The sequence below is a fragment of the Hippoglossus hippoglossus genome, chromosome 22 (genome assembly GCF_009819705.1).
Source record: "Hippoglossus hippoglossus isolate fHipHip1 chromosome 22, fHipHip1.pri, whole genome shotgun sequence".
NCBI classification, from domain to species: Eukaryota; Metazoa; Chordata; class Actinopteri; order Pleuronectiformes; family Pleuronectidae; genus Hippoglossus; species Hippoglossus hippoglossus.
In genome coordinates this window covers 13,034,556-13,051,409 of record NC_047172.1, presented here as the reverse complement: position 1 = coordinate 13,051,409, position 16,854 = coordinate 13,034,556, and the positions used below count along the sequence as shown (strand labels likewise).

The 16,854-nt window shown below is 40.6% G+C and overlaps 1 protein-coding gene across 1 annotated transcript in view; it reads left to right on the top strand.

Moving 5' to 3' along the window:
• Positions 1 to 2,506: 2,506 nt before the first annotated feature.
• itpk1b (inositol-tetrakisphosphate 1-kinase b) overlaps positions 2,507 to 16,854 on the top strand; it is a 30,749-nt gene continuing 16,401 nt past the window's right edge. The window contains exons 1-4 of the mRNA XM_034576034.1: positions 2,507 to 2,723; positions 3,225 to 3,377; positions 7,618 to 7,642; positions 15,788 to 15,913. Of these exons, the coding sequence (XP_034431925.1) occupies positions 3,283 to 3,377; positions 7,618 to 7,642; positions 15,788 to 15,913 (246 nt within the window). The 5' untranslated portion in view covers positions 2,507 to 2,723; positions 3,225 to 3,282. The remainder of the gene's footprint in view (positions 2,724 to 3,224; positions 3,378 to 7,617; positions 7,643 to 15,787; positions 15,914 to 16,854) is intronic.

Sequence of the window (16,854 nt, the reverse complement as noted above, 5' to 3'; positions counted from 1 at the left end):
ATATTTCCTTTACTTTTTTAATCTATATTTACTCTATTTTCGGTTGTCGATTCTCATTGTCTCCGTAATACTTTTTGCAATTTATGTATTTCAGTTTCAATTTGCACCTGCCTCTATCTTAACATTATAAAGTCAGCTGCTATAAAAAACAATTGATAGTTCTCAAGGTCTCACCGATCTTTTTTAGAAATGATTTTAAATTGTATTCCGAGTCTATTCAATGCATAAACGGTTTTATTTATGCCATTTTCCTTTTTTTGCGATTCCCAAAGCTTTTATTTTTGTACATGTGTTTGTCAATGATTCAATGTTTAAATAAAGGATGTTTTTATCACAACATAATACATGCTTCTATTAGTACTATACTTAATTCTTAAGCATAGAAGAATAAATCATTGTTTGGATTTATATTTTTGTTTTATTTTGAGTACCACTTTAAATGAATGCACTAGTCATATACACTTTATAAGTTAAAACTGAGGGCTGCTAACTGATGGTTAATATATTATTTAGGCTACTGATGATGTCTTAATCAGGTATAAGCTACGAATAAGAAGAACTTCAGAATACTAGATTGTGAAAAACACCCCTATAACAGTGATAAAACAATATATTCATTGACAACTTATTAAACGTGAATTTTCCTTTACCACTATGTCTAACCACATTATTACCAGGCAGTTGAAATAAACACAAACATGTACAGCCTGGCAACCTAATCTGTGTTGATATAATAGAAAATTACAAAAATATATGAGAAGTTTTACTTCACACTGGTTATATTATCAAAGTTTAAAGAGGAAAATGTAAGAGCCTGTCAAACTAACCTTACATACGTGTCCTGATGGTAGATGCAGCAGAGAAGGACTGGAAGCGGCAGGTCTGTCCTCCTCAAAGCCTCCAGCACTGTCTGTTCTTTTGTGTATTATTGTTTTGTGTGGTTTTTTTTTTCAAAACCTCATTGTCATCTTTGGAATCGAAAGCAAGACAAATAATGACACTCCTAAACTTTTAAAAACGTAGGCTGAATGCCTCTCATAAAAGTAATGCCTGCCCTATTGATATAACCAAATGTGGATCTACATTTGTAGATTTGTATTTATTTACAATCACCCATTGTACACATATTCATATAATGAAAATCCCAACAGCCTGTGTATTATTTTGGGGTATATCTATGTTGTCTGTTACGTTTTCTGTAAACCTGAAAAATAAAATAAAATAATATAAAAAGTAATTACTATATGTTACACTGCTTTTCCAGGGGATGGCGCCCCTGTGCCATGTTTCTCTGGGAGCCCGCCAAATTTGTTGGAGGATTGCAAACTACTGCTCATTATACAAACAACAACGTGCCAACATATAAAATCAGATCATTGTGCAAACGACAGTTGGTTAATATTTAACAAAAAAAAAAAAATCACAAACCAGTTTTCAGATAAATACTCCTACTTCCTGACAGGAGTGAATCCAGGCTGAACTTTCCTGTCAATAATGTCTGATAAAGAATAAAGCAAGTATATCAGGTCCCATCAAACAGCTGAATAGAGATCAATGAAAACAAATGAACAACTAGTCAGCAGTCAATCTGCTGATGACTGTAGAAACTGATAGGCTTTATAGTTGTTGTTATTGTACTTTATCTGAAATTTTATCTAGAGAGTGATTGATTGATTGATTAAGGTAAATAAACAGCAGCTACATATAATAGATTTACTATCTAAGTTTTTGTGAGATAAAATGCCAAGGGGAAAAAAAACGTATTCCAGCCTCCTCATGAGTCTTATGTTTTTACTAAATATATTTAAGTTTTGTTATGTTGATCAAATATAACAATATATATATATATATATATATTTTTAAGTTTATATACATTTTTTTGTTGTTTTTTTTGTTTTGTTATAAAGGCTCACTTTCTGGGTCTTGCGTTGTAACTGAATATAGGCCTATATTTAAGTTTTGGCAAGTTGCTATAATGAAACAAGACATGAAGCTGTGTTTTTCTTTTTTCTACTTCTCACTCCTTTGCGAATATGTAGATTAAATCATTAAGCGTTCGATTTTTTCCCCACATCACTGTTTGAAAATAATACTTTTTTCTGTTTATTTTTTTTCCACTTGTTTGTATATTTTCAGTTTTTTTTTATTTACATGTTTGAAAAAAATGAATGAATGAAAAAATAGCTGGGTTTTTCTATTTTATAGAATTTATTAAAAATTCATTGACAAATTGATTGATTAGGGAGATTGATCAGCAGGTACATATAATCAATTCAATAAAAAAAAGAGTTCTGGTTCTGCTTGTGTTACAAATGAAAATGGGCTACTCGAGTTTTGGTGCGTTGCTCAAACGAAACAAGAAACAGGTTTCGACATCTCATGGACAAAACGATCAATCGATTAATGGGTGGGGAATCGATGAGGAAGTCATGGCAGCAGCACGTGAAACCAAGACGGGGGCTGTGATTGGACGGCGGGGGAGTGGTACTTTCCGAGCGGTCCGTGAAGGCAGCAGCAGTCTCCGGGATCCTGGGTGTGAGCCGCCAGTGGAGCTCAGAGACGGAAAACACCAGGAACCACTCAACGCGTCCGTCATCTGTCACCTGCCCGGAAAACTTCTCGTCCTCCCCCGCAGCACGGACCGAGAATGGGCCACCACCGGAGCTAGTTTCGCTCAGAGGACACACGCCGAGGAGGGGGAACTGTGCTAAAATAACTACCAGGTTAGTTAGCTCCGCGCACGCAGCTTCTCTAGCTGCCAGCTGTAATTCCTTCTCATGTCAGTGGCTTCATCTTTTTCTTTTTCGTTGTTGCTAAGTCGCCCTCGCGGGCCGGTTAACTCGTCTGGCATGTGGAGGTGAGGCGGACGCTGGGTTAGCGCCACAGCGAGCTAGCTTAACGTCTTCCCAGTTGCATGCCCTCGGTTAGCTTTGCAGACTGTCACTCCCCAGCTAGCCAGCTAACGTTAGCGGCTGGGGGTTAGCTTCAGGAACGAGGGTCGGAGTGTGTGGTTGGCGGATGCTGGAGCTCACTCGCTGTACTATTACGTGTGGGGAATGTATCGTGTTGAATATGAGGGAGGGAGGGGGGGGGGGGGTAATGTTGAGGGGACACACAGGGAGTTTGTTGTTCGAGTCGTCAACTTTGAGCGTGGTCGTCTTCTCAGCAGCCCCTGGGTTGGCTGTGACGAACGTGAACGTAACAGTGTCCTGTGTTTGTTCCAGGTTGAGCCTCCAACCGCCACCGTCTCACTCCGGAGCAGGACCAGGGGGAACAGTGGAGATGCAGACCTTCCTGAAGGGCCGGAGAGTCGGCTACTGGCTCAGCGAGAAGAAGATGAAGAAGCTGAATTTCCAGGCCTTTGCTGATATGTGCAGGTAGGTGGCCAGAAGACCGATTTCACTGCATACAGGGCAACAACAACAACAACACCACCAACAACACCCTGACATGCATCCACAGTGGGTCTACATCATTAAATATTTATGCTACAGTGAATTAAGAGGTGTGTTGTCAGACAGTGACAAACAGGACTGATGAGCTCCTCCTCCCCTCTTACAGGGAATAGCCCCTTTTGCAGTTTCCATTAGAGCTTTCTCTTTCATACACGCACACGCACACGCACACACACAGCATCAGTGAGTTACCTCTGATTCTTTCACTCTCTGCGGGAGGAAGGGGCCCCCAGAAGAAGTCGAGCCCTCTGCAGCTTTTGTCTTTTACTGTAGTAGGTTTTTTGTTTGTTATGTCTCAAATCGGTGCTTGTTGAGACATGGCGCGAGGAGGGAATGTGTGTAGGCAGAGCTGCTGATCTCAGTCAAAGGTGCATGGGTAACAGGACTGGCAGCTAAAGCAGACGTTCTTATTGACTTTAATTGTCCCGATGCATGACATTTAATGGCTGGTGTGTGTGTGTCAACAGAAAAAGGAACAAATCTCCACCTTGTTGAAACCGCAGGATTCGCTCTGTGACTATTTCAGTTCTATACTCTCATGGTAACTGGAAATGTGTGATATCACAGAGACCAATCTTTCTGTCTCTAGAATTGAGACGGTTTATTTAGCTACAACAAGATATACTGTATTTGTCCACATGCAGAGCCATAACATGAATTTAATCAAGGGTGTGATTCTACTCTTATCAGAAGACAAGAATTGTCTGCACACCAGTTGGATGTGTATATATTATCTGTATGTTTCTACTCTAACATGGATTTGTTCTTATTCCCCCGGCCTTAATGGTTTTGGCTTAATGGGGTGTTGTATTTATTTGTCTTGTTGTAGCTTGTCCATCTTCAGCTGAGTAAAATATTTTAAAGTATGGCATGGATTTTCTTCAGCACCTTTCATTGCAACATTGCCTTGCTACCTGTGCTGTATGAGGACTTCAGTTGTCCTGAAAACACATATATGTCAGCAGCAATGTGCACAGGGGATGATGGGGTCATTTGATTTAGCAACAGTGAACCCTGATATGTCGGGTATGAAACATTTTCACCTTTTATAGGAGTGCTGTTGCTCCACAAAGTGACCTGATGGACTCAGAGCAGATTACAACACTGTAATCCACAAAACATTTTTAATCGCCTCATAACCCTTAAAGGAACACCCACCCCCTGCATGAAGGGTGTGTCCTGAGTGTTAAAAGGTCATGTTTGTGACAGATCAGGAATATCAGGTCCTTTTTACAAGAACAACAACAAATACAAGGACTTTTAAATGGAAAAGAGCTCTTAAATGGCTTCTGTTGCCCAGTCACTCAATTCACAACTTGTTTTCTACTTCTAGTTCTTTTTGACATATTTCTGACACATTTCCCCCGTCAAATACCATGCAACCTTCAAGAAGAAGGAGAAGATGGAACTAAGATAAACTTACAATGTGATACTCCTGGGCCTGTGACAATATTGTTTTTTTTCTTACCGCGGTAACAAGCAGCATATTACCACGGGTCCCTCTCTCACAGACTCAGCGGACATCTCTGACCTGCTACAGTTTAAAAGTTGATTTGTTTGAAATGACGCCTATCATCACATAATGATCGATACCTTACTTCAATGAGTTAAATCTTTATCACAGTCACAATTTAACATGCACACAAGTGTGAGAATATAGAAATATAGAAACATGTGAATGTAATGTTAATTAACAGTGACTCGTCAGGTTTTCTATCTCCCTTATCATGTGGCATGCAGCTGACACTGCAAGTGCTCCAGTGTTGAGTCTACCCTGTCTCGTGCAGCTGGACTTTAAGGGGTTCCTGCTGCTCAGGGCCACTAGGGTTTATGTTTGTGTCCCTTACCCTTGCACAGCAATTTAGAGGCTTCCCACTTACTCATAAATACCTGATTAAGAAAAATCCTGTGCCCTTGAAATTGGACAGCCTGGGCGTCATTGAATGATATGAAAATATTGTCACTTCATCCTGTCAAGGCAAGGCCACTGGGGCAACAACACTGATGAGATTTCCTTGTATGCTTGTGGCTTGTCTTTCACCCCAATGATAAGATTATTTAAAACCTTTGGAGAGAAGCACTCTAAAATCTATGGCTTCTAAAGAAGGGATTGCATCAATTTGTGCATGAAAGATAGCAACTAATCAACAGGTCTCACAGACTCAGCTGACATCTCTGACCTGCTACAGTTTACAAGTTGATTTGTTTGAAATGACGCCTATCATCACATAATGATCTATACCTTACTTCAATGAGTTAAATCTTATTCAGAGCTGTGTGTCTTCCCCGGGCTTGGTGGTGCTGTGGCCGGGCTGTGCGCCCCCTCTGCCTCGGGCAGTGGAGCTGTCCGGGGTCTCTGGGTCCGTGCCCTGGCTTCATGCGCTCTGCCACGGGCAGTGGAGCTGTGCATGGCTCCCTGGGTATTTGCCCTGGGCTTGGTACCCCCCCAGCAGTAATGTAGTTACCGTCATAGCCCTAGATGCTCCTGTAGGTAGCCGTGAGCTGTTAATCAATCAATTTTGTCATTCAGCAAATCAGTGGAGGGGTGTGTCAGTCATTTGTAAACCGCCTCTCTTATCAGTGACACCCCATGCCAAACCTATGCTTGTGGCTTGTCTTTCACCCCAATGATAAAGTTATTTGAAACCTGTGGAGAGTAGCACTCTAAAATCTATGGGTTCTAAAGAAGTGACTGCATCAATGTGGTCATGAAAGACTGCAACAAATCAACAGGTCAAACAGGTAAATCAGTTTCTCCTGTCTGACCGGCTTTAGCTGATTCCACCCAAAGTTTTCCACAACAAAGCCATTTAAATTAAGTGTTTTAATATAGTTGATTATCAGCCCTTCCTTCCAGGGTGTAATTAAAAGTGACCTGTTTATATTTTTTGTTACACCTCAATGTTCTTGTGTGTGGAGCTTATTCAGAAAGTTTTGACTCCCTTGTTCATCCGCCGGCTCTATTCCTTCATCCCTTTCTTTCTGCTCGCCGTGTAGCAATGCAGAAGAGCAGGCGATCTCCATGCTTGAGATGTGATGAAACTAAAGGTCCCCATTGACACCACATGAAACACTCCAGCTGCAGTATTAAATATCCACATTGTTGTGAAGCAGTGAATAGCTGCACTGCTGTTACCATGGAGCTGTAACCTTAAAAACAACTACCCCGGACAGGCTGAGTTGGTGGTAGTGCTGCTGGATTGCACTCATTATAAATTCCCCCCCGACTAGGACTAAGTTGTTTTGTCCATTCAAGTATTACTTTTTTTTCTTTTTTGCTGGAGCTAGCTTCACCAGAAATATGCAAATGCCTCTCCTCCACTCTCTGCTTGGGCGCCTGTTTTTCTCTCGGTGGAGACTAATAAAAATCCAGCAGGTTTAAACATCATCTGTGCCTTTTAGACCAATTTCTAGAAACATGTGGTTCTTCGTGTTGACAGTGAAGTGGTGTACTATGTTAAGACAGTTGCCTCTACCAACAACTCTGCTCTTGTAGGGGTCTGATGGTTGCCAAGCAACCACTTTTATTTCTGTGCAGTGTAAAGTACAATATTCTCCAGCTTGAGAGAGGGATTTGATATTTCAGCTACAATAATCCTGCTGTCTTGCTATCACACAAATGTACTAGATAATGTCGCACAATTTAATTTTGATGTCCAGGTGCAGATGAGGTCATGTGTCAGTCGCTCATGTCTCTAATACAGAAGTCATGATACCAGAAATCTGGAGGGTCATTTGCAGTAGTTCTGAAAGTTCACGATTGTGTATCAGATTCAATACCACGGCAAAAAATAACAGTCTGCAACACACACACACACGTCTCCATATAATTAGTGTCCAAGTAGTACTTTAAATTGACTAACAGGGGTGTGAAAATCTGAATTTAAAAAGTCAGTGTTATATTTTGACAGACGTTAGTGCACTAATGCTGTGAGCACCAAGCTCACGTTATCAAGGTATCACAACAGCTGCTGCCTGTCGCCACTACCAGCGACAAGTTCCGAAATCACCGGCGAATCACTTTATGAGCAGAAACACAGTACCTGTCCTGCATCTTATATCCTATAGGTTCTCTCAGTGCCTGGCAATGTATGTTAAAACTCATCACTTTCAGTTTATTTTTGATCACATTAATGATTATTGCTTTTATCTTCTTTTGCAGGAAAAGAGGAATAGAAGTTGTTCAGGTAAGTGGGCGACTTTCATTGGTCTGATTCAGTATTTTTTTTGTTTTAACAACAACAAAACTTAGCATTTTTTATTTTTGTTGGTTGTTTTTCAGATTAAGTGTCTTTTGGTTGAGTTCAAAATACACAATTTTAGTACATGTATATTTTTTTGATTTGTACTATAAACCCACCTTTTGTACCTGATGTAGTTGATTCAAAGTCTTGGTATTTTCAGTCTGCAAGCAACATCAGTCACAGTTCACCAGTCCAGGCCATGTTCATTCTTAAGCTGTGATGCAACAACTGCTCACCCCAACCCAATATTTCAACACCTCACTTAAGGTGTGTGTGTGTGTGTGTGTGTGTGTGTGTGTGTGTGTGTGTGTGTGTGTGTGTGTGTGTGTGTGTGTGTGTGTGTGTGTGTGTGTGTGTGTGTGTGTGTGTGTGTGTGTGTGTGTGTGTGTGTGTGTGTGTGTGTGTGTGTGTGTGTGTGGAAGACATGACAACTCTCCAAATGTGAGGCCAAAGCTTCTCGATTGCCACCTCGTGGTCGTAAGTCCCGCCTCCTCCATCTTAGTGGATAGGACATGGACCAAATTAAAACGTCAAAGCACATGTCAAATACATTTTTCCCAAATATGGTTTCAGTATTATGTTGCATTGTTTTTTCAGTTAGTTGGGTTTTAAATAGTTATTTGATGCAATAAAAATGGGGGGACATATATAATATAATGAGCACATATATTGGTGGGACATTGATACTGTGGCTCCATCCCTCAATCGCTACTGTGCAGACTCCAAATGAACAAGATGGCCGCGTTTGTATTCCGGATGTTTTGGCTTCATCTCTTGATAGTGTGTGTGAGTTGTACTATCTGGCACCAGTCACGTATGCCCAGAGTCATATCTTTTAGAATAGATCATAAATGCGAGCAGCTACGTATTTATTATAATTACAGACACTTTAATGCGTCATGTGACTCAGGCAAAAGAATGTTCTGTCTCTCGTAATGAGTTAGCTCCACTAAAGGATGGGTGCTGAGTCATGCTCAGGTGAATGAAGGCCACAGGGAAGTGTAGCCGGCTGTCATTAATGGATATTGCACGGTATACTAGACTCCAAGTAAACACAGCACATACAGCAGCATAGTAACAGTTGTTGCTATGTCATGGAAGCTCAGTGCTGAATAGTACTTGTCAGTTAAAGTGGTTTCTGCCATTGAGGAGGAAATTACCCTGTCGTCCCCTGTTTTTTAACGCCGTCTCTCGTCTTCATGGGAGGTTCTTTTTCCCCTCACTTTGAGGTTATTATTTTCCTCTCACTGTGCTATCAGCACACCCAGAAAGAGCCTTGTCGTGGGAATAGTCCCAAAGTAAGCAGGGCTTTGTTTCCCACTGTACTTTCAGCCCCTCCTGGGAGAGAGCAAATCCTCACAGACCCTAAGCAAATGGTACCCAGGGACTTGAACAGCCCGCCGACCATACCAGTTTCTCTCTTTCCTTGACTACCTGTGGTCCAATGAGGGCTTTTTTTTTAATTCCTCCTACAATTCAGCCTAAACTCTCTTTATTTTTAGCCGGCCCGTCACTGCAAATTGAGAAAGCTCAGTTTACTCAGACACCCAGAGGTGTTCTTCAGTTCACACTGGTGTTGTGGCGGCCTGTGTTGCACCCAATGCCAGTCAGTGCCTGTACTGTCATGACCGTATCACAAGCAAACATAATGGCAGCCTTTGTAATGCTCTGGCCTTGTTATACAAGTCTTTGTACAAAGCCATCTTCTCCTATTACACTTGTGAGCTGCAGCACTTTCTCATAAACTCTTATTTTTCAAAAAGTGACAATTTCTAATGGCAGATTACATATTTAAAACCTTATTCTATTTCCATCTGTATTCATTGTGGTCAACTTCCTGTGCGTGGTTTTTATTTCACTCATGCGAACTCCTAAGACTAAGTTCCACATAAAGGAAATTAAGCTCATGGAAGTGATGGTACATTAACCCTATAACTGAAGCATCCAAATTAAAAGTATGTTTCTTTGCAGACAAAGCATCCAGCTTGTTTTGTCTGTTTTTTAAGTTTTGGAGGTAGGGGAGTATTGGTGTGACATTGATATCAAGTGTATTTAACCTTCTCTAGAAAGCTTTAGTCGAATAAAGCTTCAGATTTATCTCTTGCAGCCAATTTAATCACCTAACCTTGTCCCTGTGGTCTGACAGACTAGCTGATCCTGGTGATAACATAACTCAACCTTGGATACCCAAGGATAAATTAAGCGTACCTCTTTTCCGGGCAGAATAAACTATTACTCACTACAAAATACATGATAAGCTAATGTTCTTATTCATTGTGTCGTAAACACAGATTAGCTGGAGTAACAGCAGTGTACTCAAGCTGGAACAATGTTCATTCGTTGATCCACAGAAAACTGAAGTACAACTTGTTAGTTGATCATCATTTTATAAGCAAAGATGTGGTTTTAACTTCTCCAATATGAACATTTGCCGCTTATGAAATAGTAAACTCACTCTGGGTTTGTCAGACAACAGCAGCAGTCTGGAGATTTTTCTGGGTTTGTGAAATCCGAAGTTTTCACTTTTTTTTCACTTTTCAGACATGTTATGGATACAGGCAGTAAACATCAGATTAATTGGTAATGCAAATAATTGATAGTTGCGGGAAGCTTAAAGGTAATTCTCGTTGATGTGATGGTATTTGCCACATGAGGGTGTATCCTCCAGATGGTTGGCAGTGGTTATGATCTCATTCCGTGTGAACAGATCTTTGCTAAATCTGGCAGCCCCAGGGAGTTAATTTTATATTCCCATTTCTAGTGTGGGAAAACAATCTATATTTATTTTCATCAGGACTGACAGAAGTGGAAAAGAACAGACAGTTCTTTAGTTTGACTTTTTATTATCGCACATTTCAGTCTTTATTATTTTATTTTTTGAAGTAGTTCATTATCACCCTCACCTTCTCTCTACTTTTTCCCAAAATTTTGCACCATTTCATTACTACTGACCCCTTCGCCCAGTGTTCATGAAAGCCATCCTCCCGATGCTCTGTGTATTAACCTGTCTGTATCATAGAGCTAGATAAGATTAACTCTCCAGGCTCGGCCTTGAAGAAGCCCATAATCGCTCTGAGAGAGAGAGAGAAACCATCACAGCAAATGGTCGTTGTTTGAGTGGGCTGTCAATGGAAAGTTATTGAGTTACCATTTTTATGATATGGTAAGTCCTCAGGAATTTAAAGTTCATTTCTTCCATGTTACTGTATTCCACCCACATATTGAATTTGTGGAAGGTGACAAACAAGAGGTTTTCATGAGAGGGGATTTATCGATCCTGCAGTGCACCAAGATTCGCTGACGGCTGATTGGCAGTTATTGGGAAATGGCATCAAGTCAGATAAGTTAAGATGGAGCAAATGATTAGAAATACAATCACAAAGGTTTGCCAAGATATGTGTTAACCAAAGTTTCTTTCATTTTTTTATTTACTTTGAATAATTTGAAAAAAACTCTAAGACTTGTGTGGGGGTGTTTTTGATGATGATGATGATGGATGATATATTCATCAGTTTGACACAGTCAACTTCACAGTGACTCCTTTACCTCCTTAACTATCCTCAACCCTTGAGTCTCTTGAAGTCTCTCCATTAGGCCTAAACACATCCATTTTGGTTCACCTGATATTATTCGAATAAGTGTATTAGTAATAAAGACATAAGCCTTCATTGAACAACATATTCAGCTGCAGAAATGTGTTATTACTTTGAGGACTCTTGAGATGCTGAGGACACAGTCATTGACCCTCCTCTTGGTTTTGGGCTGGAGTTTCCCCTTAGTGTTGATCCGCTCTCATGTTTAGTCTCACAATTCATGTGTAGTGTGGCAGCCAGCCACAGTTTGTCTCAGAGACATGTGTTTCTCTTACATCAGGGTGTCAAGTGCCACACAGCACACAAACTAAATCATTCATAACATGTCTGTCTGCACTTGACACACACACAGTCTCGCTCTGACAACAAAGCAAAAGCCAGGTGTGGTTTGAGCTCAGGGCAGCTACGATGACCCATCTAAAAACATCTAAAACTAAGAAAAATAACTGGTGCAAACAGCGAAACAATGTTGAAAACTGAAGTACATTATGAGCTTGGTCCACAAAATCACCATTCTCGTTCTTAGATTTCCCAGGGGTATAGCTTGGTCCCACTGTGAAGCTACATCAAAGCTGAAAATATATTTGCCCTGACCTGCCCTGTCCCTCCAGAATCCAGCATGTTTTCTGTGTTGTCCGTCACTGCCACGACCCACTGCTCGCTCTCAGTCCCAAAGGGACTCGCAAAGACGTTAGCTGACATTTCTGCTTTTAGCATGTAGCAGAACATCAGTGACTTGACTGATGGGTTTTTGGATGAGCTCTAATGCAGGGTCACTGTGTGTATGCACGGAAAGAGGAGAGCTTCATCCTCTGCGATGTGTCTTTGCCAGTGGGTGTTGACCCCTACAATGTAGAGTCCTGTTTTTGTTGAGGGGCCAGGCTGTGGATGGGCCCTCTGTGTTGTGTAAGCAAGAGATTAAAAGCCCTGCCTCAGTGGAGTACAGAAAAATTCCCATCCAGCCGGCACTGTCACACTGACACTGCTGGCTAGACAGAAAACAAGAGCGAGCGCTGTGGTTTTTTAGCGACTTGCTGTATCTCACGCCACTGCGGAGGCCCTGTCACCACTGCTGTTCACAGCAGCTAGTGTTATAGTGCCAGTATTTCGTTTATCCACAGGTGACAACACATTTAATGAGTGTTGACTTACCAACACAGAGTTATTAAGGTAATAGCAGCATGTCTATATGTTTACTGCCATATGCTCACACCTCTGTGTCTGTGTCTCTGGACAACACATTTTATGAGTGTTGACTTACCAACACAGAGCTATTAAGGTAATAGCAGCATGTCTATATGTTTATTGCCATATGTTCACACCTCTGTGACTATGGGTCTCTGGACAACACAATTCCTGATAAACCAGCTGGACTGCTGAGATGCCCCGTCACCACTGCCTCTGTTTGTTTTTTACCGGGCTACATCACTTGAGCTTATGCAATCATACTGTTTGATTTATTAAATGTCCACTTGTATCGTTTTGGTCTTCCTGAAATCTGAAGCAAGGTATTCCAACTGGTTTTTGCTTTTCATCCACAATACTTTTGGTAAAAATGCTGTATCAGCTTGTCCTCTACAACAGCTTTTGCTACTAGTTAAGTTGTGCATGCTTTTTTTTATTGGAAAAACCTTATCTATCTCTAATTTAAGTTTAAAGTTAAAAGTCGGATTTGTGCTCCTGACTGAAAGTTGAAGAAATCGGAAAACTAATTGTAAACACACAGTGACAAACACACAGAAATGATTCACAAATCTGAGGTGGTACATTCAAAATAATTATACAAGTTATATCTCTCACTGTGCTTCAACATTATTGACATATTGGACTTTTATTGACCCGATTATACTACAATATGTTGAAATACAGAGTTACATACACGATGATAGAGGATTTCAGCAGTATTTCCCACCCCTTGCACTGGATTTGAAGATGCCTCTTATGTGTCATTTCTAACAAACCTTGTACAGTCACTGAACATGTTTGGCCTCATTGGCGTTGATATATTTTTGCAGCTCGTGTTGGCATGTTTCTTTTGAGCTGTAGGGCCTGTTTCAACAAGCATGAGAAATGGAGCGAGGTGGAGAATGAGATCCAACAGTGTTAAAATGGACAGAGAAAAAAATGTCGCGCTGATGTAGCATAATGAGCTCTTAAGGGAATGCAGCTTGACTCAAACACCTCAGTCCGTATGATGTGTTATACCGGCTGCGCCTGCGCAACATAGAAAAGCTCATATTACCTGTCAGAATGAGACGAGAACCTGTACTGTAAATCAGTGTCTGTCTTAACTGCACCTGAATTTTTCTGTCCTCTGTCGTAACCAGTGCAAAGAAGACGACATGTAAATCAATTGACGTTTAGCAGATTTACCACTCTGTGCAACTGACTTTTCAGGGCAGGGCCAATCGTGCTGTAATTAGTCATCTATCTGCCACACATCTCAGAATCATTAACCAGAATGTGATGGCCCTGACTACGACCAACCCTAAACCAACTGAAACTGTAAAGCTTTACAGTCCTTGCATCGATCCACACCCGTATGACTAAAGTGTATGCACTATTGTTTTACATACTGTCTGGACATCACTAACACAGTGGGCTTCTGCCTGGCTCTGGCTTATTTGCACAGGTGTTAGTGAATTATCTGTTGTCTGTAATAATCCCTGTCTGCTGAGTAGCTAATGAGTATGTGTACGCCTGCATTACATAACAGCCCCGCAACCACTTCTCAGTACAATGTAGATTGTGCTGGTTTCATTTGGACTGTCTCTTTGAGTCAGTCCAGTGTTTTCATTTGACACATTCTAGGAGTCAGTGTAATTTATTTTATAAGTCTTTGTATTAGTATAATAAATACTAGCCAGAGATTTGTAGTTTGTCTCAAACTATACTTTCCTCTGTGTCCCTTTTCTGAGATTGCTATTCCTAACTATACTTATTGAAGACAACTGTATATAGCAGTAATATGTATAGTTACTACTACTACTTGTAATATATAATATAGTAATACAGGCCTCTTTTGTATTGTCTTCATCTTCCTCTGGTAATGTTCTTACTTTTCTGGGTTTTTGTGTGGGTGCGCAAGTGCTGCTGACCCACATAAAAATTGTATCACCCTCGGAGGCTGAGTATGCTCTGTGAGACTGGAGGTCTGGCCAGAGGGAGATGGTTTGTAATTCGCCGCAAAATGGAAGACACCAGGAATTAATCCTGATGATGTGATTCAAAACAAATGCAACCCAAACTCTGGCTGCACCTAAGTTACAGCTATAAATAAAAGAGGAAGAAGATGATGTGGAATCGGTCCAGATGTCTTTGTAACCAAAAAAGCAGAAAAGAAAACGTATGTTTGTGATCTAGAGCAGAACTATGAGAAGCGTCAGAGAGATTCCTCTTTTCTATTGACACATTAGGAGCATAAATAAGTAGGGCAATGGCAGATTAATAACTTCTCAAAAATACTCTCCAAGCCATGACAATAAAAAGGAGAAAATTACTCAAATAATTAACTGGAAGTAATTTATTTGGGGACAGAATGAAACGTTCTTGAAATGTTAAAGTCGGCTGTTGACTCTGTGTGCTATAGATTCCTTTGTCCCCGCTGCATTCCAAACTGGTTGTTTCGGATCAAGGAGAAGCTTTAAATCAGGTTCATATTGCAGGTTTCTGTACATTATAGATTTTATCACCAGTACTGGGCCACAATTTTCTGTCTGCACCCGACCGAGCATGAGAGAAGACTAACCAAGCCCGACCCTGACTGGGGTACTTTTTTTGGTATCCGACCCCTATTGAGTCCTGACATTTTTGCCAATTACAGGCACCAGCAGTTTAAACAATGAAGTAGATTGCCCAGCGAATGTGACGAACCTGTCCTGAAGTGGAATATCATTTCAAAATTTTTGTCAGAACCTGTCCTGGGTATATAAACTCTAGTGTACAAGTAATGTTTCAGAGTGATACATATGGTAAAGTTCCCTTTTGCACTTTTCAACATGCAAATGAAACAAGTGGTGTGAACAAGCAGTAGGTAAAACAGAAACAATTCAAGCAAAGGTCACGTGTGAAAATGGAAAGTACTGACTAACCAACTGCAGACAACAGTGCTTTTAGGGGAAGTTATGAATATGAGGCCTGACTTGAGGCCTGAGCTGTGGGGATTGAATTGATTTCTCATTTTACTGTCTTCCTCATCCTGTTATGGACAAAAGAGACAGTTGAAATACTGACAGTGTTGTTAATAAAATGTCAGTGACCAAGAATCAGATTTATATTGAGTCATTTTCAAAGCTGTAAGTCACAAAAAGCAGTGCTTTGCAGTCAGACACCACTCTGTTTCAAATCATCACCTCCTAGCAGTTTGGTCAAAAAGCTTTTCATGGATGATTGCTGAGGTATTCAATTTCTAAATGTGGTAAATCAATACTTGAGTGTACGGTGGCCCTGTTTGCACCATAACCCTTGACCGATGATTGTTCTCTTCTCTCCTTAGCTGGATCTCAGCCAGCCTCTGGAGGAGCAGGGTCCGCTGGATGTCATCATCCACAAACTGACTGACCTTATCCTGGAGGCTGATCAGAATGATTCACAGGCTGTGCTGCTCGTTCAAAGAGTACAGGTATGCAGCTCCGTCTGGCAATGCATCTCCTTAGTATTCAAAACTAGATTAAATCTTAACCGTGTGGGGCCAGTGAAAGTTGTCAGTCCCTCATCTTGAAAAGTCTGGAAGCTGTGCACACAATTTTGGAAATGTATGAAAAATAGCTTTGTTGACCTCCAGTACACATGTGACCATATAATCAACTTTTGGCAGGCATTCTTTCCTTGGAAACGGTGATGAAATAATTTCAAATGTCCATTTACTAGACTTTAAAGCACATTCAACCAAATGTTCCAGCCTTCAACAAACAATATCTCCTAGTAATGGGTATTGGACCTCAATAACTATTTATTATTGACTGACATGTGGCATCAGCACCAGTTCTAACTGTGTAGTACCAAAAGCTTGTATAAAAACTCTATTATTTTGATTTATTCCTAGTTTCTGTTTGCAAAGTAAATAAGTTTTCATATACGCAAAAATGTAATGTCTGTGTGTTTCTGCTACAATTAGCATTAAAAGGTATGGAATCGTTGTTAAATATAATGTTTAAAGCCTAACATTTTTTAAAGTAATGTAACAAATCATTTCAAATTATACCCAGTTGTGTCTTTCACAATCCACTACAGTGCATTACTCATTGATCATATGGCCCAGTCACTGTCAGCACACATGATTATGGACATTGAGTAAGATCTAGAGATGCGGTTTTGTAAATGGAAATAGAACCCTTGAACCCTCTGGATGGTTATGGCACAGCGGTGCCACTGCTATAGGCAATTGAGATTTATGGATGAGTTTCATGTTTACTGTAATAAATGTCCCAGTTCAAGGAATCAGACAGACAGGCCTAAGATCCATGACTCTTTTACAGGAACATTAAATACATTAGCATCTATATTTGAGCGTATGAACGCTGTCACTAAACGTTCTTAAATCGTTTCTCCTCATTCTCCATA